Here is a 25,391-nt window from a genome sequence, read left to right on the forward strand (position 1 = left end):
TACTGTGTATTTACAGCGCCAGCTGTTGGTTCAGTGCCTGTTTGGTCTAACAAAGAACTTTCAGGGTTGATGGCATTTGAACTGTCTGACCCTCCTCTCTAAATCCTGGCTGCTTGCTTTAGTCTGGCAGCCTCAACATCTGCAGACTCTCTACTGGAAAACACAATCACAGTTTGTCCTCATCAAGACTCGCACTGGATAGGTCTGTCAATTAACTGTCTTAGATCAAAGGCGTTTAAAGTGGGGGATGAGATATTTATAGTTATTTTATACAGTGAAAGTTGTGTACATACTTAAAATAAACATCACACAAAAGTAATGTGTTTCCCATTAATATTAGGTCTGCTACGGCATCATTTATATAATTCATACTTTATATAATTTATGTTTTATTCATACATTTAGATAATGTATAAATTAAACTTAAGCATGTAGATGTTTCATCACCAGCCTGGAGGCACTGACCAGATGGTATAACATTCTGGGGGTCTGGCAAGAAGGTGGGAGCCCCTTTTAGATGAACTTAAATGACTGTTATTTAAAAATGTTGATACTTTACTGTTATAGGCTTTTCAATATAGTAAACAAACAAACTGCTTCTAATGTAATGTTACTTTCATTTCATACATGGTAATACATGTCTTTAGTGATGGACAGTGATCTCAACTCGCTACTGTATCGCTGTTGATCTTCTCGGAAAGGAAGTGAAGCAGAGACTGGTGAAGGGGGGAGGGGTGAGGCAGTGAGAGAGAAACCGAAAGCAACTTTAATCTGACGCCGTTACAAACAGAGGGAAGAGTTCAGACATCAGCGCTTTGGATTCACTCGGTAAGTTAACTAACAGAAATGAGGAATTTCTGCATGTAGTTTAAAACGAGAGCACGTTTTATGTGTTTCACAGATACTAACCTGGTCTTTCAGCTCAACTCAGTGGAGAATTAAATTTACTCTACAGCAGATACTCAGTGACCGATCACTGACACACGAGACGAACTTCCGACCAGAGGGCCGAATGTGTTTGGGTGAAGGTCTAAAAACACTGTAAACTGAGCGGTGAATACAGATATAGTCGTATTTAACACTGATAGCTGTGTTTTGTCTGAATTCAGAGCGCATTACTGTTTATGAGGAACATTGAGCTGATAAAGCACTAATACTGTAAAAGGCGTGGTGATGTGCAGTAGCGCGGGTTGACCAGCAGAGGGACAGACCTGCAGCGCTTTTAAGGGGCGTGTTTATTAGCTCTATCAGACACTTTATAAAGTCATATCCACCTTGTTTTTCTCCTCAGCGCTGTATTTTGAGATTATGGCTGAAATATCTGGTTGTGGAAGTGAAGTTCATTACAGTGAATGAGGTTTTAGGGTGGGTGGATATTTCATTTCACTGTTGGGGGGCAGTAAACAGAAAACATTCTCAAGAGCAGTTCCAGAAGGAGACACCAAAGGTGTTTAATACAAAAGTACTGTTGTATTAAATGAATATAGAATGAATGCTTATCACTGCTGTATATACTGGATAATTGATAGGTAAATTATTTAAGGGTTGTAGCAGTGTGTTCAAATGATTTAAATAATTATTTTAATTGTAATAAAGGTGGCAAAGTGATCTCGCTACTGTGTCGCTGTTGATCTCAGAAAGGAAGAGGAACAGAGACTGGTGAAGGGGGGGGAGGGGGGCAGTGAGAGAGAAACCGGAAGCAACTTTAATCTGACGCCATTACAAACGGAGAGAAGAGCTCAGACATCAGCGCTTTGGATTCACTCTGCAAGTTAACTAACAGAAATGAGGAATTTCTGCATGTAGTTTAAAACAAGAGCACGTTTTTACGTGTTTCACAGACACTAAACTGGTCTTTCAGCTGTGACAAACATCTGGTGAGAGGGCCGAGAGTCTGTTTGAGTGAAGGTGTGAATGTATAAACGCTGTAAACTGAGCGGCGAACACAGATATAGTCGTATTTAACGCCGATAGCTGTGTGTTTTGTCTGAATTCAGAGCGCATTACTGTTTATGAGGAACATTGAGCTGATAAAGCACTAATACTGTAAAAGGCGTGGTGATGTGCAGTAGTGCGGGTTGACCAGCAGAGGGACAGACCTGCAGTGCTTTAGAGATGTGTGTTTATTAGCTCTATCAGACACTTTATAAAGTCATATCCACCTTGTTTTTCTCCTCAGCGCTGTATTTTGAGATTATGGCTGAAATATCTGGTTGTGGAAGTGAAAATCATTACAGTGAATGAGGTTTTAGGGTGGGTGGATTTCATTTCACTGTTGGGGGGCAGTAAATAGAAAAAATTATCAAGAGCAGTTCTAGAAGGAGACACCAAAGGTGCCGCCAAAAGTACTGTTGTATTAAATGAATATAGAGGGAATGCTTATTACTGCTGTATATACTGGATAATTGATAGGCTAATTACTTAAGGGTTGTAGCAGTGTGTTCAAATGTTTTAAATAATTATTTTAATAGTAATAGTAATAAAGGTGGCAAAGTTGCACCATATATGGGTGCAGTTTTCCTAATTACAGTGAGTGTGGTGTGATCCCATCTCACAGAATCTCCATTGAGAACCACCATCACGATAGTTTCAGTACGAATTTTCCTTGTAATCATATTTTTCTCACACATTTACGTAGTTATTAAATATGTGTTGCTGGTCTAATCTCTGAGTCGCTACAGTAGCTTCACAAGAGCATAAAGCTCAAAATAAGCACAGATCTAAAAGCAGAGGAAATATTTCAGTGAATAACCAACTAAATCAAAAACAATATTAAGAGAGAATAAATAATTCTCATAAGAGAGAAAAAATCCTGTCAACAAGCCGTATTGGAGACAGCATGTCTCATGTTTAAACTGAGATCTGCTGGGGGGAGGATGTTTTTCCACCTAACCACTAGATGGCGATACTGATCAGGTGATCAGGTGATGAATAGAAACAGAACTGAAAGTAACTTTAAGCTGAAGCCCTCAGCGAAGAGGAGCTGTTTACAGGTTTCACTGCTCTGGATTTCACACAGTGAGTTCATTAAATATGAAATACAGTAATGTACAATAAGCTTGTGTGACTCAGGATATTTTGAGTGTCTGTATGTATGGATTCTTTAATTCAGCTCAGTGGTGGATTAAACTGAAGGGAAATGTGAGACGAGCTGATGTTGAAACCAGTCACGAGACTCAAACAGAGGGTTAAAGCACATAAATCCCTTTATCCCTATATTTTGTGTAGTGGAGCACTGTAAACACGTGGAGAGAGAGAGAGAGAGAGAGAGAGAGAGAGAGAGAGAGAGAGACCTGTAAATATGTGGAAACTATTAATGTGCTTAGGCTAGGAAGAGATAAAGAGAGAGAAGGAGAGATGAAGGAAGAGAGAGAGAGAGAGAGAGAGAGAGAGAGAGAGAGAGAGGTACATGCTGCAGACACAGTGTATACGAAGCATTTTGGGATGTTCCACTTATTTACCACTAGAGGGCGATTTTCAGCATGTGATCAGGTTACGCACTGAAACGAAACTGAAAGTAACTTTAACCTTCTGCTACTGGAAGACCAGATTTCACATGATTGTTAATATATATGTGTAAATATTCATATGTTTACATGTATATAAATTCACTTACTCTAAAGTACAAGTAAACACAAATAAATAACTAAATTTAAAGCAAAAACTGTTTTTTTTTACATATATTGTACACAGGTATTACATACACACAGTTTTCCATATACAGGATTATGTAGATGTGTCAGGTACATAGAAATATTAATAACATTTGAAAACAGTCTTACTTTATTTATTTAATTAGTTAGTTAGTTAGTTATTTCGTCTTTGAGTGAGAGGGATGTATTTTTCTCCTGTGAAACTATATACCATTGTACAACCCCGTTTCCAAAAAAGTTGGGACGCTGTGCAAAATGTAAATAAAAACAAATGCAATGATGTGCAAATCAGTTAAACCGTATATTTCATTGAAAATAGTATAAAACAAGATATCAAATGTTGAAACTGAGAAATTTTGTTGTTTTTTTAAAAATATATGCCCATTTTGAATTTGATGCCAACAACACATTCCAAAAAAGTTGGGACGGAGGCAACAAAAGGCTATTAAAGTTGTGTAATGCTAAAAAAACAGCTGGTGGTTGATTGGCAACAGGTCAGTAACATGATTGGGTATAAAGAGCATCTCAGAGTCTTTCAGAAGTAAAGATGAGGAGGGGTTCACCACTCTGTGAAAGACTGCACAAGCAAATAGCGCAACAATTCAAGAATAACATTTCTCAACATAAAATAACAAAGAACTTTTGCTTTTCATCATCTACGGTTCATAATATCATTAAAATATTCAGAGAATCTGGAGAAATCTCTGTATGTAAGGGACAAGGTCAAAAACCAGTATTTGCTGGTGTAATCTTTGGGCCCTCAGACAGCACTGCATTAAAAACAGACATGATTCTGTAGTGGAAATCACTGCATGAGCTCAGAAACACTTCTGAAAACCACTGTCTGTGAAAACAGTTTATCACTGCATCCACAAATGCAAGTTAAAACTCTAAAATGCAAAGAAGAAACCATATATTAACATGATCCAGACACGCAGCCAGCTTCTCTGGGCCTGAGCACATTTAAAATGGACTGAGGGGAAGTGGAAAAGTGTCCTGTGGTCCAGCAAATAAAAATTTAAACAGTAGGTTTTTTTTAATTATGATAATATTCCAAAATGATGATGGTATTTCAAAATTATGACATGTCAAATTTCCATTCCAAGTCTGAATGGCTAAATAAACACATTCCACCCATTTATATTTTAGAGGGCTCATGATTGGCGGTGTAGCAGCTCATCAGTAGGTGGCGCTGACAGAAAGAGGGGAAAAATCAGGGCCAGGAAAAAAGCAAACTAAGAAAAAACTAAGCATGATAGTAGATTAGCCACTAAAGAGACACTAAAGAGATACACATGCTTGCTTTCAATCTAACAAAAGTCACTCGCTCTCAGATATCCTATCCACGGGTGTCACGTTTAGCCAGGTAAATAAGATAAAACTTGACTGGTAACTGCAGCTGGTGGGGTAAAATATGAACTTTCCACCCAGTACATAAAGTTTGGTATATAAATAAATCCAGTATCATAGACGCTTCTGTGACAAATGCAGTGTAGCTGATGTTGATCCATCAAAGCCCTGCTTGCCCAGTCTTGTTAAGACTGGATATCAGATACACTCTAATGTGACTGAATGTGCTCCAACTGGTTTTCTCTTTAAAGGTAAAAGGAAGTTACAGCTAGTTTATCATTCAGTCTAAAGTCCAGTAGAGGAGCTGAGTGTGTGTTCAGGAGTGTGATATAATAAACTGGTCGACTGTGAGAAACTACAGATCGTATTATCATATATGAGCTGATGTGTGTCTCTACTGTAGGACTGGAGATCCTGATAAAGACGGAGCTGAACTTTTCTACCTGAAGACTCTGAAAGACTCTGACCTCAGAATCAGGTAACTCTGCTCTAAGCTTTAAAGACTCTGAACTCTGACCTCAGAATCAGGTAACTCTGCTCTCGGCTTTAAAGACTCTGAACTCTGACCTCAGAATCAGGTAACTCTGCTCTCGGCTTTAAAGACTCTGAACTCTGACCTCAGAATCAGGTAACTCTGCTCTCGGCTTTAAAGACTCTGAACACTGACCTCAGAATCAGGTAACTCTGCTCTCGGCTTTAAAGACTCTGAACTCTGACCTCAGAATCAGGTAACTCTTCTCTCAGCTTTTAATGGATATTATTACTGATTTACTGCTTGTTTTTAACTTTCAGTGTGAAACAGACTCTCAAACTGAACTGAGGTTAGAGAGATGAAGTTTTCAGTTCAGTTGTGGTTATTTGCTGAAATGTCTACATAGGAAGATGAACAATTCTGCTGTTTTCCAGTTCTGATTACTACTTTCTGTAGGAGTTTTTATGTAATGTTTCACAGTATCTTTGCACTGTGTATATTTTTTCTTTAGCCTACAGATCTGTGTTCTGTATTTATTCAAGATTTATTCAGGGATCCTTTAAATATATTTATCTGTTTATGACTGTCTCTGTACAATACAGTTAAAGCCTCACAGCACTGACCGGAGTTGGAGGCAGCAAAAAATCTTCTTTAAATTCTGATTCTCATTGTTTAGTATTGTTTAGTGATCTATCATTCCTTTTGTTCTGAAAGGAATGATATGCAGGGGCAAATTAAGCATGGGCTGAAGCCCTGGGGCCGTTTTTTGTTTTGTTTTATTTTGTTTTCTTTTGGGTTTTTCATGAGTTATTTATTTCCCTTCTACTACCTGTGTCTGTCCAGATTAATCACAGGTCTTGGGGAAATTTGATTTGTTTACTGTGAGCACTGTCACTTTATTATGCCCAATCAAATCATTACACTCTCCACCAAGCTCTGCCTTCTATTCTAAGCTCTCCGTTCAATGCACAGCAAGCTTTGCTAGCCACCATTGTCTAAAGCCTTCAGTTCGTTCAGCATGTCAGTGTTTGAATTTGAAGCTCCAGTCAGGTAAAAAGATGAAACTGGGGATGTTTAAAAGTGAGATTCCTTCCTGAAAAATCTAACAGTTACTACTTATACAAAGCTGAAAAAAATCCATTCGTTTTCTGTGAATTTTGTACTTATAATGCTCTATTACTACAACGGCTAATGTGGGCTTTGTGAAAATGTGAAAGTAAACATCTAACGTTACTTCAGTGCATTAAGGTAAGACATGAATGGATCCTAAATATTTTTCATTCCTGCTGTGGCAGTACGCTTTAGCCTACAGTAAATAAGCTCCAGCAGGTCCAGGTGCTGCTGTAGCCCCTCTGTGCTCGGAGACAGCAGCACCAGGTCGTCTGCGTAGAGCAGAAACTTCACCTCCTAATCCTGTAGAGCGAGTCCAGGAGCTGCAGACTGTTCCAGCTGCACCGCTAACTCATTAATGTAGATGTTGAACAGTGTTGGACTGAGGCTGCAGCCCTGCCTCACTCCTCTTGAGTGAAGAATTCTGTACGTTTGTCTTCAATTCTTATCGCACATTTGTTTTCCAAATACATTGATTTGATTATATCGTAAGCTTTACCCCCCACACCGCTCTTCGTTTTCTGTGAATTTTGTACTTATAATGCTCTATTACTACAACGGCTAATGTGGGCTTTGTGAAAATGTGAAAGTAAACATCTAACGTTACTTCAGTGCATTAAGGTAAGACATGAATGGATCCTAAATATTTTTCATTCCTGCTGTGGCAGTACGCTTTAGCCTACAGTAAATAAGTTTAGGTTTTAAAGTTTACTGTGTTGTTTTGTCTGATTTTATCTCAGTAATGTCGTCTTCATTGGGCAAACATGGCTGTGGTGAGTGAACGCATGCTTTATAGTGAAGGGTGCTGTAGTGTTGGTTGTGTTTATATGAATCCAGTAATCTGTTTAATTGCTGTTGTTTTGTATTACCATAGAGTAGATGTGGTGGATTAGGTAGGGTGATGACTGCATGGCTGGAATAGGCTGTAGGTTGATGTTGTGACATTGCAGAACATTAGTGCATTTGGAAATGGGATTTACCAAGTTGGCCTTCCCACTTTTTTCACAGGCTTACCCAAAAATGTATTTCTGCCTATGGCACTGGACCAAACTATAGACTATAGCTTGCACACTATAGGCTATAGCTAGCAACACAGCTATAGCACATACTTTCATCTCAAGTTCAGGATATGTTTCGATTTTTATATTAAAACTTACTGAACTTGTACAGTTTTAACAGAATAAAGGTTTTTCAAACATCAATTTTGATAAATTTAGTTCATCATGTTTGGTATCAGCTAACAAACTCTTCTCAAACTCGCTGTTTTTAAGCCAAAAGGTATGAGTGAGGTGGAAACTGGCTGCCAAATTCTTATTTTAATTTTCCATTCCTCCTTAAATGGTTTCATACATAATATTTGAAAAAGAACTGGACAATAAGAAAGTAGCTTCATGTTTTGGATGCTGTGTGCAAATAGACCAATAGGGCCCATGAACTGGTTAAAGTGCCTCTCATGATAAGTCAGAGATATTCTGATACAGTAGAAGAGGAGACTGTGTGTAATTATCTAAACTACCTTTTCTATTTTAAATTACACTGTGCAGAATAACAGTGATTTGTGTGAAGAACACTAGTGGAGCTGTTCAGCCATCACATTAATCCTGACTATCTTTTCAAACTACTGACCAGAAAACATTGTTGAGCTCAGTAAAGCTGCACTCAGAGACCAGTGTAGCCGTCAGGCTGGTTCTAAGTAGTGCTTCAGCAGATTTTTAGGGATTTCAGTTAATAAAGTGACCACTGAAACACGCCATGTGTATCCCGGCATATATCATTTTGGAATTTGCAATCCCATAATTCTGTTCAGTGAATCATGTAGCATTTTATCAGAACAAAAGCTTGTATCTCCAAAAAGTAAAAAACGACAAAAATAGATGCTGTACTGACCACACAGCACCACTGATCTAACAACTGACCACACAGCACCACTGATCAAACTACTGGCCACACAGCACCACTGATCAAACTACTGACCACACAGCCCCACTGAGTGAAATACTGACCACACAGCCCCACTGAGTGAACTACTGACCACACAGCACCACTGGTCCAACTACTGACCACACAGCATTACTGATACAACTACTAATCAGACAGCACAACTGTTATAACTACTGACTACACAGCACTGCTAACTACAGAGCACACAGCATTACTCATACAACTACTGACTAAAATTTTTAAAGTAAATTGAGATCATTTTGATTGGCCTGTCCTGTTCTGAATGACATTGACGATTTGGAGAACTTGGAAACTGCAGTACATTCACAGCTCAGTGCATTTACAGCTCAGTACATTCACAGCTCAGTGCATTTACAGCTCAGTACATTTACAGCTCAGTACATTTACAGCTCAGTACATTCACAGCTCAGTGCATTCAAAGTTCAGTACATTTACAGCTCAGTACATTCACAGCTCAGTGCATTCACAGCTCAGTACATTTACAGCTCAGTACATTCACAGTTCAGTACATTTACAGCTCAGTGCATTCACAGTTCAGTGCATTTACAGCTCAGTGCATTCGCAGTTCAGTGCATGTACAGCTCAGTGCATTCACAACTCAGTGCATTCACAGCTCAGTGCATTCACAGCTCAGTACATTCACAGTTCAGTACATTCACAACTCAGTGCATGCATTGGTTTGTGTTTTTCTTTGGACTTTCAGGATCGTTCTGCAGAATTCTGCATGCAGGGCTTCTGTTGGATGCTTGTCCCATCTAGTGTAGCCGTGCTCACTGAGTGGACCCCACACCTCACTCCCATACAGCGCAATGGGCTGGATCACACTCTCAAACACTTTACACCAGATTGAGATGAGAATGTCGATACTGTAGAATGTCCTCCTGATTGCGTACAGCGCTCTGACAGCTTTTTCCTTTAGTGCATTCACTGCTGCGCTGAAACTCCCAGATGCAGTGACGATGAGGCCGAGGTAAGTGTACTGCATCGTGTGCTCCAGGGCGGTGCTGCCCAGAGTGAACAGGTACCTGTGTTCCTGACACCTGGGCCTTTTCTGGAAGATCATAACTTTTGTCTTCTTCAGGTTTACTGCCAGGGCCCAGTGCTGGCAGTACTGCTCCAGCAGGTCCAGGTGCTGCTGTAGCCCCTCTGTGCTCGGAGACAGCAGCACCAGGTCGTCTGCGTAGAGCAGAAACTTCACCTCCTGATCCTGTAGAGTGAGTCCAGGAGCTGCAGACTGTTCCAGCTGCACCGCTAACTCATTAATGTAGATGTTGAACAGTGTTGGACTGAGGCTGCAGCCCTGCCTCACTCCTCTTTTCTGAGTGAAGAATTCTGTACGTTTGTCTTCAATTCTTATCGCACATTTGTTTTCCAAATACATTGATTTGATTATATTATAAGCTTTACCCCCAACACCGCTCTGTAGAAGTTTATAATAAAGCCCTTCATGCCCTATAGAATCAAAAGCCTTCTTGAAATCTACAAAACAGGCAAAAAATTTTCCATTTTTTGTTTGGTGTACGTGTTGATTAATTAGGGTGTGTAGGGTGTAAATGTGGTCGGTAGTTCTGTGATTTGGAAGGAAGCCAATCTGATTCTTGCTCAGGACATTGTGTTCGTTAAGGAAAGTCAGAATTCTGTTATTTAAAATGCTATTAAACACTTCCCCCAGGTTACTGCTCACACAGATGCCTCTGAAATTGTTAGGGTCCAATTTATCTCCACTCTTATGGATCGGGGTTAGAAGTCCTCGGCTCCAGATGTCAGGAAAACAGCCTGTACTCAGAGCGAGGTTGAATAACTTGAGCACTGCCCTCTGCAGCTCAGGAGTGCTTTGGCGTTATTGGATAATCGAGTGGGTTTTGGTTGTCTTTGATTGTGTATTTAAGCAACTGTAATTTTTGCGTGACCAGATTGTGATTGGAATTTACATCTTTTTGAGAGATTTTCAAAATGTTTTTTCCAAATGTCGCTGTTTTGTGTAGGTATGTCTTGTGGTTTTGTTGTGCTCAGGTTATCCCACATCTCCTAGAACTGATTTTGTGTAACAGAATCTTCTGTTTCTCTGAGAGTTTTGTTCGTGTGATTTTGTTTTTTGATTTGGATTGTATGTTCATAATGTTTAAGAGTTTCACAATATTTTTGTCTCAGATTTTGATTGTCAGGTTGTCTGTGTTTTAGATTTGAAAAGTTTCTTAGTTCTTTTCTAATTGATTGGCATTCGAAATCAAACCATTTTTCTTTTTCCAGTTTTTTTACTTGTTTTCCCTTTTTTCTTTGAAGGTCAGCTATAGAAGATGCTGTTTGAAGAATGCTGTTGATTTCATTCACAGCAAGGTTAACACTGGTCTTATTATTCTCAGAATGGGTGTTAATAAAGTTAGTGATTTTGTTAGATACAGGAACTGATTGGAGTGCATGCATGAATTTCTCAGAGCTATCCAGAGCCCATCTGTAAGTCCTGTGGACTGTGACCAGCTTACTGGGCTCTGCTGCCGTTTGCTGGGGTTTGTTTGACCATTTTAGATACACATTAATTTGGTTATGGTCTAATAGAGGAGTTTGATAATGGACAATGAATGCGTTGATGTAGGAGGGATACATGTCAGTGATAGCATAATCAACTACACTGGGTCCAAGAGCTGAACAATGCATGAACCTCTCTCTCTCTCTCTGTTTCTCTCTCTCTCTCTCTCTCTCTCTCTCTCTCTCTCTCTCTCTCTCTCTCAGTTTCACTGTGTTCAGCCCCTCCTGTGTGTGGAATGTGGTTTGTTGTTGTTTGGAATCTGGAAGTAGTTCATGTTTTTCTAATGAAATCATTCAGACACTCATTGAGTTGTGAACCTGAACTGAAACCATTTCTGTGTGAACAGAAACACAGTAACTTCCTGAAGTTCTCCGGCAGTAACTCTGTCACTGAGCTTCATGCTGTGTTCCTCTTCATGTATGAGTGGAACATTAGAACCTGTTTAATCTGACTGTACATGGATGATGTAGTTAATAATGAGACCATTAGAACAGCAGCACTGCTGTCTGTCTGGATTTCTGGGTCACATACAGACAGTCTGTTCAGTGTTTACTGACTTTACACACTGAGTACATCAGTATGAACTTTTATATGCAAATACACGTTTGGAAGAGTTTGATTTGACCTCAGATACACTTTTAGTATAATGAGAGTGAAATGTGCTCCAACTGGTTTTCTCTTTCTGAGGAAAAGGAAGTTACAGCTAGTTTATCATTCAGTCTAAAGTCCAGTAGAGGAGCTGAGTGTGTTCAGGAGTGTGATATAATAAACTGGTCGACTGTGAGAAACTACAGATCGTATTATCATATATGAGCTGATGTGTGTCTGCTGTAGGACTGGAGATCCTGATAAAGACGGAGCTGAACTTTTCTACCTGAAGACTCTGAACTCTGACCTCAGAATCAGGTAACTCTGCTCTCAGCTTTAAAGACTCTGAACTCTGACCTCAGAAACAGGTAACTCTGCTCTCAGCTTTAAAGACTCTGAACTCTGACCTCAGAAACAGGTAACTCTGCTCTCGGCTTTAAAGACTCTGAACACTGACCTCAGAATCAGGTAACTCTGCTCTCAGCTTTAAAGACTCTGAACTCTGACCTCAGAATCAGGTAACTCTGCTCTCGGCTTTAAAGACTCTGAACTCTGACCTCAGAATCAGGTAACTCTGCTCTCGGCTTTAATGGATATTATTTCTGATTTACTGCTTGTTTTTGACTTTTAGTGTGAAACAGACTCTCAAACTGAACTGAGGTTAGAGAGATGAAGTTATTCAAGTTATTATTATTATGAAGTTAAAATATCTACATAGGAATATGAGCAGGTTCTGTGTTTTCCAGTTCTGATCATATCATTGTCGTTTTGTTTTTGTGTAATTCATGTAATGTTTCACACTGTGTTTCTTTGCATTGTGTGCAGTTGCTGAAGGTTTAATGCTGAGGCTTTATGTTAATGTTTAAGCTTTAATAAGTGCACACTGAAGTTTTTAGTTATAGATATTATGTAACAGTGATGTAAGGACATTATCTACAATCACCTTTAGTGATTTAAAATTATGCTTGTATAATAACAGTGCAGTCAAGCAACACACTGGGCTGCATCAAAATAGCCATTTCTTCATTACTTCAGTGTGAAACTCATGACTCTGTGTTTTCAAGCTACTGACCAAAACAATGTTGAGCACCTTAAAGTCCCACTCAGAGATCACTGCAGCTGCTTCAGGCTGCTTATCATTAGATCTAAAGTAGACTTTCAGATGACACTAAAAGTTGTGTTCAGCTAAAGGTCCTTTCATGTTAAAATTCGGTCCAACAACACAGATACCAATGAAGCCTGCGACCACAAGGAAAGTTTCTCTCTCTCTCTCTCTCTCTCTCTCTCTCTCTCTCTCTCTCTCTCTCACACACACACAAAGACACACACACACACACACACACACACACACACACACACACACGGTTTTAACACACATCAGGTAAACTGTATTTTGGAACTGGAGCCAAAGAATGTGAATCACTACTGACAACAACAACAACAACACATCCATCCCACCTCCCTCCCTCCCTCCCTATCTCTCTCTCTCTCCCTCTCTATCTCTCTCTCTCTCTCTCTCTCTCTCTCACACACACACACACACACACACACACACACACACAATTTTAACACACCTCAAACTATGTCTTGGAACTACTGACAACAACAACTACACACCTCTCTCTCGCTTACGTCTTCATTCTCTCACACACATGCAGTTTTTATTGATAAATTATATTCCAATTATTTTCACATCATTCTCCTTCCTCCAGCACTGTAGCTGTATTCCACTGTCAGTGCAATCAGTTCACTACAGACATTCTCTGATGACATCAAAATTCTAAACAGAAATATGGATCAGATTAAAGTCCACACAGCGCTACTGATTTAACTACTGACCATGAAACACTACGGGAGGCACTACAACAATATAATAATATAAGACACTGGAAAGGTTTTATAAATCAGTCATGTAATCCAAAATAGAAGACCACGTCACGACCCCTCAAATTATCTCACGACTCCTATGCTGAGAACCCTGTGAGGTCTGTATCATTTTACTCAAGTAAAAGAATTTTATTTTTTCTGTGCCATCTCCTGTTTGTGTGTATCATCGCTGGTCAATATTTAGATTTATTTGCACAGACACACACACACAAACACACATATGCCTTGTGTCCAAGCAATTTAGAGCATGTTCTATTGTTGACTTACCTTTGTTGTAATAAACATTACTGAAGTAATCTGACTGATTCAGGTTTTTACTAGAGAAATATTAGGGAAGTCCATTATATTTTATATTATATTATATTAATTAGGCAGTCATTATATTTCATTTAATAACGTAATTCTTTATAAAAAAATCATAAAGGTGCTGAATTGAGTTTCCAAATTGAGTTGATGTTTGGAGTAAAACAAGGATCAAATTGAAGCAGATTTTTCTTAATTCGCATGAAATCAAATTGAAAGCCAATAAACTGTAAATTGGATTGAGTCGCTGTTCCTAATATTCATCACATGGGCTGAACACAGATACCACTCATTCAGGGGGAGCTGGAGTAGCAGACGAGATGTGAATCTATCCCAGTAGAGGTTGCTAGTGAGCAGGCTGAGAAGTCCACTCTGCTACTCTGTGAGTGACCCCACTAAGTCTGGAGAAGCAAAACACTTTGAGCCAGAGAAGGTTAGGGAGACCATTCCAGTGCTCTGTGGGGAAAGCATTGTCCAGTTTCAGCACAGAGGAGCCATAGTGATAACAATCAATGCTGACTGCATGACATGTGAGGCAGTGAGAGAGTTGTGGCTGTAGGAGTACTTTCATTACATACAGCACATTATTTTTATGTAGTTTATTCAGACGTCAGTAAGTGTATTTGACCGATTGTGGAACGGTTAATGATATGCATTAACAATTGCAGTTATTCTATATGGCAGAAATGCTGCATTCTGTTTTTTCAGTGTTTCTGGGGTCTCCTAGAATAGATTAACATGCTTTCCAAAAATTTCCAAAATGTTCCAAAAACACATTATTTTTCTCATACTGTACATCTGCATTCACCCTCTGTCTGAACCGCTGTGTTAGAGCTCCTGTGTCTGTGGTAAATTCAGCTGATTGGACATCAGGAAGTTCAAAATCATTGAGACTCTCTGTAGAACTGCCTGCCTGGCCAAACTGAGCAAATGATTGAGGAGCAAGTCAGGGAGGTGACCATAATCACTCTGACAGATCTCTGGAGCTCCTATGTAAAGATGGGAGAAGCTGCCATGCTCTCAGCTTTTTGATGGATATTATTTCTGCCTTTACTGCTCGTTTGCAGTGTGTGTAAAACTCTCAAACAATAAGTGTCAGAGAAGTGTAGTTTAAATGTGAATCATATGATGCATTATTGAAATGTCTGTGTAGGAAAATGAACAGATTTTAAGACTGTCTTCACACCTGGTTTGTTTGCTAAAGTCCACATCAGAGTTTGGGTTTCTGTGATATTGTACTATTTTCATTTAGTTAGTTTTGTACTGCAAAAGATAAAGTCAACCAGTTTATACACATGCAGTGTTTCCCCTAGATTATTTCAGGCTGGGTGGTTGACACTTCACTGATACCAGTGTAGTTATGTGTATGTGGCATGAACTAACACACGGAGGCCAGCGTAGTGTCATCATGAAGAATTATTTTTAACCCCATCGTCAGGAGATCGTGAGTTGGATCCCTGGTGATGCTACAGCCATCTGTGCTCGGGAGTCCAAGACAGCACAGTTGTCTTCGCTCTCTCTGGGTGGGTAGGATGGCCCTCCATCTCACCCCATCTCTAAGTGTGATGCTAGTCAGCGCAGGCGTCTGTTAGCTGACAGAACAGAACTGGCGGTTAGTGCTTTCCTCTGACCGCGTTCACCTGTCCAATGACGTTGTGTAAGCAGCAGTTCGAAAAGATGCAGTGGAGCTTCACAGGTCTCAGAGGAAGCCTGTGTTCACTTTCACTCTCCTAGCACTGGTGGTATCGTGCAACTGCGGGAGTCCTAACAAATGGGTGCAAATGAACGGCACAGATTATTAGTTTAACATAACCTTTAAGGCCAGAGTACACTGATGGGACAGACATGATCAAACAAAAAGGATTGATTGATTAAACACTCTGGAATGTTTTCTTCATGTTTATTCTAGTTATTTTTACTTTTCAGTTCTTTTTCTGAACGTTCTAAGTACACTTGCAAACGTTAGATGGTTTGTGTTTGTGTTCGTCTCGCTGTTGTGCTCCAGCATTAAAACAACAGTGTAAGTCCACAATATGAAAGCCCACAACTTAAATAGCCTACGATACTAAACACACAGTAAACCTAATAAAGAGAGCTTAGAATTACATTAATTATATTTCAAAGTGTTTATGGTCATAAAGCATTCATGACTGATATGAAACACATGAACAAAAACAGTAACTTTACAGTAAAACAGTTTTGTGCAGCTAGGTGGAGCTATTTTGTTCTTCTTCAATACAACAGCCTGGTGCTACAGTGTTTTAGTGAAGGCTTAGTGAAGGCTAGTGGCTCAATGTCCACATTTTTGCAGTCTGAGGTGATTTGGAATTTTTTTGATGTGTTTAAAGCGCCCTGTACACACAAATATGTCTTTTAAATGGAGACATTTTAACTTTTAACTCTTGTTAGATGGGTAATTATGGTTATAAAGAGTGATATTTATATAAAATATGTTACTATAGCACTACAGAGTTCACATTTTTCCATTTTTCCAAAATACAGACCTATGTAGCATTTTAGTTATGTACTTTGCAAATAAGCAGTATATATTTTAGTACAATGGAACACGGTCCGTTATACTAAAATATGTTAATGAGAGAGCGTGCTAAGTGCCAACAAGTGCCACGAGAGCCATGAGAAATGCCATGAGCCTGCTCTGCTGATGCTAAACTAGTGTCAGGTCACCCCTTAGCGCTCAGGTAGTAGTCTTATACCGCCTCTTGCTGGGCACTGTTCTAGTAGGGGGTAGCTATGCTACTGCAGAAGTGTAGAATGCAACAATTTCACCACAGCACAGGTTATTTTTGACTTACTGAAGCCTCATTGATGCACGTTTTGAGAATAAAGACTAGATTCTATTCTATTCTGAGCAGGTAAACCTGTGTGTTTGCATGTAAAGCTGCAAGTCTAAGGCACTTTTGCTCCACATTCGCTAGAAGCTAGCATTAGCTGACTGAAAAGTTTGACACACATTCCAGTTCAGTGAAGCCTCACAAGTTTAGAATAAAGACTCAAATCTGAGCAGGTAAATCTGTTTCACTTTCATTTTCAATAGAGAAAATCCCAATTAAAGTGAAATATGTAAAATGGCAATGTATTTATGTGTTTTAATTTAAAATTCCCACCCAATTCTGAGCTCAAAATGAAAACTCAAATTCAGCCATTCCTGCTCACTGAGGCACGTTCAGAGAATAAAGACTCAAAAGTGAGGAAGTGAAATCAAGAGACTGGAGGCAGAGTGAAAAAGACAGAATCTTTCTGATTGTTAACGTTACAATGGGAGCTTATTTTTCTGCTTCTGCTCTGCTTTTACCTCATCTGTCCAGCCTGTAAAATAGATAGAGATGGCATGCATGGTAGTGGGGACGGGGATGGGGTTTAGAACCATGTTGGAAAGTGGGCATTTACAATTTGCATATATATAGGTCTTGGCCTTTTTAATGCTACTTTTTAATGCTCTCTTATGCCATTTTTAGTAGTTTCTTGGGCATAAGAATAGTACAAAGATATTTAACAATTTATTATTCTACATAGACTTTTTATGTTTTAATTTATGAATTTAGGGTTACTTAATTTTATTAGTAGACAGTAATGTATTGTAGCATTATCTGCTATTTGAAGACATAGCTTTTGCACAAATCATAGTGCTTTAGTAACCAGCTGTTGTTGGTCACAGCCACATAAGCACAATTTTCTCTAATAGCTCTCTCCAAGTCTCACTACGTCTTACTCTGCCAGCTGTCAGCACTTTACTGATTCTCAGTTATTTCTGATCTACATATGAACACAGCCAGCAGGCTAGCACCGTCTTCACATTAACAGTTCTTATGGAATTATCCAGAGAATAAATGCTTTAGAACAATCAACACGATACTGTATGTTTTTATTTTTCACTGTCAACATAGATTACTAGTAATCATACAGGCTAACAATGCACCCAGCTGAAATGATCTCTATGCATGAGTACTAAAATGGCAGTGGTTATTTTATTGGGTAACTCATTACCAGGGGTGGAAAAAGTATTACTACTATTACTGTAGTGATGATCTTAAGTATAAGTAAAAGTATTAATACAGGAAATCGCTCAATTAAGAGTAAATAAGTTATTTGTTGGAAAACTACTTGAGTATTCAAGTTGCTTTTGTGTATCCACAGTCATAATCTGAAAATATTTCTGAGTCGACTTGGCTACATCAATGGAAATAATATGTACAAACAAAACTCAGTCAGGCTGCGTTCTGTGATGCACGAGTCTCTGATGATGTAGTATCCTCTCCAAGGTGAGATCGAGGTGTAACTGCATCTTTGTTAATCCATTTTTAAGTTACACTACAAGCGCAACAGCTTGTTTTTCCATTAAAGTGAACGATGATCTAAATATTACAGCAACACTTTTTTAGATCTAGTGTGTGATGCTCTGATGTTTTCTTACAAGAGGTGATATTTGTTTTGTCCACGTGCAGTGTGCTCGTGGCAAAAATATCATATAAATCAAATACTTATGCTCTCACCCCACCACCCACAGTCTGATCAGATTACTATTTAGGCCAGTAAGAGAAAAAATCAGTACAAGAAAAAGAAATCTCAGCACAGCAGAGTTATTGTTTACCATATTTATATGGGTAAACCTGTAGGCTATGGGTTTACACCTGTTAACTAAACGAGCTAACTAACAAACAATAAAACATGGAACAGCTTTAAGTTTAATAAATTCCTGCCATTTTTGTTTTCTGTAACACAGTACCTGTTCAGCTAGGATTAGCTAGCCAGTCAGCTATGTGCTCTCTGAGGGTAGAAGATGAGGTTGTGAAAGCAGAGATCTCTCCAGGTTTTGGGAGGTGTGTTTATAATGACCCCATTTTCATTAGTTCATTTGAAAACAAATAAAGACGTCAGTTTGAGTAAAATATCTTCTCTGTGTTCCCTTTGCTGGGAAAGTTCTCCTCTGTCTTCCCCCACTGACATTTTTGAAAACATCAGGGCTGAAATGTAGTGTTTTTGCAGCTGGGAGCTGCTCTGTTTTGATTGGCTTTACTAACTGAATGTTTTAAATTCAACAAGGCTTTCTTGTAACTGGTTCATGAGTTTTTATTCTGTAATGTTATTAAAAATTAAAAATAGCAAAGTAAAAGTGCTTTATTAGAAATTAAGTCAAGTATTATGATTTAATTCTTCTCAAAGGGAGTTACAGGGAAAATGTATTCAAGAACAGTAATGAGAGCAAATGTAATTCATTACTTTCCTCCTCTGCTTATTACTGATTTTATTTGGGCAAGAACCAAGATGAATTTACTAAATATATCAAAATCCTTTGTGACAATCAAGTAATACTCATCACATCATCATAGGTTATAAACAGAACTGAAGCTCCTGTCTCAGTTCTGTCAGACTTGTCCCTTTTAGAAGCTGTAAGAGCCAGATCAGCTTCATACCTTATTATATTACAAGAGTTTACTTAGGAAAGCTACACAGTATCTCTAAAACCATCATGAAAATACTTGAGAGAATATATAATTGTTTCTGTTTATTACAGTGTAATGCAAATCGCATATCCATGATCACATTTTGAAATACTGCACAGGTTCATGTAATATATAGGAATGTGACGTCATTAACTTGTACCATTTTTATGAATTATGAATGCTTTTTGGATGTTATTAAACAAACAAATAATGAACGAGGTATGGATATCTTGTGAATAACATGCACTTAGAATTGTATTTGTCCCCCCAAAATCAGGAATATGTATATTAATGTATTTTACTATATTATCATATGATGTTTACACTAAACATCACTGAGTGAGTTTTAAGTTAATTAAAATGTTTGCTACTCATTAATAAATATATTGAGTGTTTTAAAACTATTATGTATTATAATGAAGTGTTACTACACTGTTCATGAATGTTGCATGAATGCTGCATGTACGTGTACTTACTGTCTGTTAAGTGTTACCATTTGTTCAGAGTCTATAATAAAATGTAGGAAACGTATGAAAATGTATTTCTGACATGCTTCATCTTTCGCAATGTTATGAAAGAATCTACAAACATATTGCTGTGCTAGCTATCTGTCTAAATTAGGATAGTTGTTAAATTACAGTTATTATTAAATTCCAGAGATGTCTGCTCAGTGTGCAGACATAGTTGGAATTTAATTATAACTATAACTAAGATTAAGTTTAAGTTAAGTGACCCTTATCTGCAGTGTTTATGCTGCTTGATGTTTTTTTTATTTGAATGGTTCATCTTGTGTGCAGTGCTCTAATTTTGCTTTTTGACTCTCAAACTGTCTTTCAGGAATGATGTTTCTCTGTGTGATGCTACTGATTTTCTCTGGTTTTATGGAGACCACATCAGGTATGTGTCTATCAAAGCTGTGTATCTGTATACTTATAGATTTTATATAATTATGAAATAACAAGCATTACATTCTTTAATGTAATTTACAAATCAGTTCAATCTAAAAAACATATTCTAATCTCAGTATTCTGTATTTTTAATGCATTGTTTAAAGTACAACTTATTTTCATATGTTGTCACATAACAAGTTCCCATTGTTACTTTACATATTTTACTTTACATATTTTACTTTACATAATTTCCCATTCACATGGGAAATTCAGACATTAACTCTGAGCATGTTTAAGTGACCAACAATACTGTTCTGTTGTTCAGCCACATGAGCAGAAGTCTTCAGGTTCATTGGCTGAGGCATTAGATTAGATAAATTATGAATTTAAAAACAACAACTGTACTGGACCATGTTAGCCCTCGGTTTGCATAATAATGTGAAAAAAGTTACAAAGCAGTGAATACTTTTGAATATTTCATATATACATGGTTATACATATATTGGAATTGTTGTTATTACTGTAATTGTATTATACTTTATATTCGTTTTTGATTACAGAGAACTTTAAAGTAGTTGGTCCAGCTGCTCCTCTTGTTGTTGAGGCTGGTGAAGATGTGGTTCTGCCCTGTTCTCTCCAACCCAGCATCAGTGCTGTGGATATGATGGTGGAGTGGATCAGACCAGATTTGAGTGATAATAGATTAGTTCATCTGTATAAAGACCATAAAGACACAAATGATAAACAGATTAAGTCATACAGAGGAAGAACAGCTCTGTTTAAAGAAGAGCTGCAGAAAGGAAACACCTCACTGAAACTCTCAGCAGTGCAGCCTTCTGATGAAGGAGTTTATCAGTGTGCCATTAAATCAGAGTCCTGGTTTGATGACATTGCTGTTCATGTTGAAGTCAAAAGTGAGTGATAACAATACTTCAATACTTCTTCTTTTGATTATTATTGTTGTTCTTGTTGTTGTAATTATTATAAGCTCACAGTTATTGAAAACCAACAAGAGAATGAATAAATATGAAAGCATATTTCATGTACATTTAGAGTGAAGAGGCTTCTGTATTTGTATTATGGTAGATTACTTTATCCAAAAGATATGTATTTACAAATTAGAGACAGAAAAGGCCAAGCTTAATTTCAGCACATCTAAGATTGAGCTATAGAAATCTTTGATTATAAAAAAGGAAAATAAGTGTGAAAATGTGAAATTAGTGTCATACTTATAGTCTAAATTGATGTCTGAATGAAAGCAGTGACATAATTTGTAGCAGGGCCTATGAGAATACCAATAGCTCACACTTAAGGTGACATCAGGTGGTCAAATCAAAATGGTGAAATCAAATGACCCTGTTTAGGTGTCCAGTGATTTTGTGTGACCAAAAGTTTGGAGTGAATAAAAGTGCTACACTGATAAAATATTAGGAAAACTGGATGCATCACTGATTTATGATTTTCTTTCTAGCACTTTTAAAAGTAGTTGGTCCAGCTGCTTCTCTTGTTGTCAAAGCTGGTGAAGATCTGGTTCTACCCTGTTCTCTCGAGCCCAGGATCAGTGCTGAAGATATGATGGTGGAGTGGATCAGACTGTACCTGGATGAGAGATTAGTGCATCTGTATGTAGATTATGAAGACAGAAATCAGAGGCAGATGGAGTCTTATAGAGGAAGAACAAGCTTATTTAAGGAAGAACTTAAAAAAGGAAACACTTCAGTCAAACTCTCAGCAGTCCAGCCTTCTGATGAGGGATTTTATCAGTGTTACATTCGGTATGGGGACTGGGATGATGAGGTTAAGGTCTATGTTGAAGTTAAAGGTAAGAGCCATCACAATTTCAGAGTAGGATTACTTATGACTTATTAACTTGCAACAAATGCATTATTTGATGAATAACAGTTTATAAAATGGGTCTCAAATTAATTATTAATTGTTATTAAGTCATCAATTTCACTTTATTGGTATATTACTTGGCTGTTTATTGAGCATTATTTAATTTTTAATAATAGATAATGTGCTTTATAATTGAATATATTATTACACTGATGTCTTTTGTTCCTAGCTTATTTACTCATTAATTGTGCAGTAACTGTTGCTTATTGTAGTGCCAACAAATTCATGTATGGTTACTCAGATAAAGAAGTAAATGAGAACTTAATAGTAATTACTTACTACTTCTGGTAGTTGCTACTTAATTAATATTCTGTTAAATCATTATATATTTCCTCCATTAGCTGTTTCCTTATACTCTTATTTCCTAAGCCTTAACTATAAGTTACTACTTTATGCCCCCATCACAGTTCTTTCAATGATCTTTATGACAAAGTATATTATTAGTAAAGACTACGACTAATGGCTAAATGCTGAATCAGTTACTAAGTAATAACCATGCTGAATTAACAGTTAACTAATGTATCAATAATTGGTAATCAATTACTTGTTAACAACGTAATCATTTATTGCTTTGAGACCTTCAAATGTTACCAACTCATCTTCACAGTACCTAAAATACCACATACAGTACTTTAAATCCTTAATTATAAAATTTGAAATTGTCAGAATTCTAAGCATTTAGTATCAGAGGTATTTTCAAGCATATATATTACTGTAAAAAATTATTTCTAAGAAACTTTAAATTTCTAAAAAAAAAATCTTTTTTTTTTTTTTTTGCACAGTCATTTTGAAGTCTGAACTATGCCTAATATATCACAAAGTATGTACAACTTTATCTGGTTTGTATTTCAGGAAAAGGTTTTCATGCTTGGAAGATTGCCATCATCTGCATGTCAGTTTTTGTCATTATGTTAACAGTCTTCACAGCTTACATCTTGAAAGGTAATTTTTATTAAGAATTTTCAGGAATAAATTATTAAAAAAAAACATTTTCCATATGAACTGTCTGCATGTGCAGAAAAGATGATGTTGTGCAATGTCATGACTTCTGGGAGACTGTATGCTTTAGCATGATCACACTCAGAAAACTGAACTCCTTGTCAGGTTATTTAGTGCTAAAAATCATCAGTAAATATTTATAATTAATTTCTGTGCTCCTCACTTCCTCTTGTGTGTTAATATGGACCGCGTTCACTCTTTAACTTGTTGATTTTCTAAAATCACATTTTAGTACTTGTTTTAGAGCATCAGGAGGTTGCCAGAACTGGCAAAGTTACATTTCAGTAGTACAATGAAAAATGGTGCTTTACTTACTCAAATTGAAATAATATTTAATAGGTCAAGTGGTTCCAAATTCATAAAATGTATTACATCAACATAATTACCAAAACAGATGAACTGAGAAACTGATTGTGCTGATGTAACATTTTATTCATCCTATTTCATTACAACAATATAGTCCACACACTTTTTATTTTATTCCATTCAGTCATTTAAATCATTAACCATTTTTTTTTTAAGTTTTGAGATGCATGTGTACGATGTAAAATACATAACCGGTTGTAGTTCCCAACAGTGCAGCCACTTTGGTTCTTTCTGGCTTACTTACTTCAAGATTAAGGAAGATTGATCAACCTTTTTGATTAAATGATGAAGTTCGCTGCTAGGTGCCTCTGTGGTCAGAAGCATTCATGCACAACAGGACTAACACAACAGCATATGAGTTTTTTGTGAGTTTAACCTACAAAGAAACAATATATTCTCTGTATATATATACACAATTTTAAGAACAGAAAAAAAATGTTTTTTAGTGGTCCTGATTGTAGTATGTTATAAAGCACACTATACTGGACAATGTTTAGATTACATTATATGTGTGTAGACTGTATTCTATGATGAACCACAACCATTACAAAACCATTTACATGGACAGTCCACAGTAAAATACAGAGAGCCACCTATGAATGCAAGGGCAGTGCAGGATTTGCCTTAATGCAACCATAATTTGCACCCACAATGCACCTGCAATTATCATTCGATTAACTAAGACTGCAGTTTATCACATAAACTGCGCGCAGCCCTGGCCAAGAACCATGCAGGGTTTAAAAGAGGCAGTGAAATCATGGAACCATCACCAAGCTCAAGACAAAAAAGAAACTGAAAGTTCTGTAATTATGAGATGGCAGTCTTAGTAAGTAATTTCCCACCAAAGCATTCTACAATGATGTAATTCAACTCCAGTGACAGAAATCGAGTTTGTATAACACAGACTGTGGCCACATCACTGGATGTGTCGCACCCCATCTTCTTACATATGTGCATCTGGGGGCTGTTTTATGAATTATTCTGTCAAAGGGTCAATAACAGAAACACACATATTATGCATGTTAGTCAAATACTTTAAGGTAAATGTATTCAGATTTGAACTAGTCATAGCACTGCACTTATTAGATATGTTAAGTTATATTTGTCCTTTTTCACAGAAAATAGGATTAATAACATTTGATAACATAAATGGACAAAAAGCCATTTTGAATGGTGCAGCTTAAAAATAACTGTGTGATAGAATTATGGGGATACTGCATAAAAACATAGTTGTAAATAAATAAATAAATGTTGCAATAATAATATCTGTTGACCTATTAAATGTCACAGATGAAATTAAATTGGTTTTCATTAACCTATATGTTTCATATTGGTGCATCCCTAAATTTCAGTCTAACTTACCATTTCATTACTTGCTATATAGAATGAAGTGTTGTTATGCATAAGAATTTCATTTTCAAAAGATTTAACTTTTATTCATTTTATATTTTCTTCAGAGTCAGTTTACAAAGCACTTTGATCAACCAGGTTTGTCAGAAACCTCATGTTAGTAAGGTTAAAATCTGAGTGCAAGTTGACACTCAAAAGCTTCATGCATGAACTGATCAGTCTTTATATTTAAACTGATATTGCTGTCTACAGTGTCTTACTAGACATACCTACATTATAATTAAATAAAGTGTAATGGCACTTCTAGAGAAATGTATTTTACTAAAAGAATCTGATTTTAGACATCGCTGTAGGGCAGTAATCTTTGAACTGGTGCTATAGAGTAGTGTTTTCTAACCTTGGTGTTTGGCTACCTCTGCTCTTCACAAAATATTTATTAAACTCACTAGTTAAGTGTGATGGAATGCATCTGTGCTTAATCTGTAATAATAAAAAGTAAATAAAAAACAGCTAACGGACAAAAAGAAAAAACTAAAAATCTTCACAAATAAATTATTTGGTAAAATAGTAAAATGA

The 25,391-nt window shown here is 37.2% G+C and overlaps 1 protein-coding gene across 1 annotated transcript; it reads left to right on the top strand.

Annotated features, from left to right (window-relative positions):
• The first annotated feature begins 731 nt into the window (after nucleotides 1-731).
• Nucleotides 732-25,078, top strand: LOC118801712 (butyrophilin-like protein 2). Its single transcript, XM_036562076.1, has 7 exons — nucleotides 732-828; nucleotides 5,407-5,468; nucleotides 11,951-11,980; nucleotides 20,152-20,211; nucleotides 20,765-21,118; nucleotides 21,676-22,026; nucleotides 25,068-25,078. The coding sequence occupies exons 4-7, from the start codon at nucleotides 20,154-20,156 to the stop codon at nucleotides 25,076-25,078; spliced, it is 774 nt and encodes a 257-aa protein (XP_036417969.1). The 5' UTR covers nucleotides 732-828; nucleotides 5,407-5,468; nucleotides 11,951-11,980; nucleotides 20,152-20,153.
• The last annotated feature ends 313 nt before the right edge of the window (nucleotides 25,079-25,391 follow it).

Source organism: Colossoma macropomum, unplaced genomic scaffold, assembly GCF_904425465.1.
Source record: "Colossoma macropomum unplaced genomic scaffold, Colossoma_macropomum, whole genome shotgun sequence".
In the NCBI taxonomy this organism is placed as follows: domain Eukaryota; kingdom Metazoa; phylum Chordata; class Actinopteri; order Characiformes; family Serrasalmidae; genus Colossoma; species Colossoma macropomum.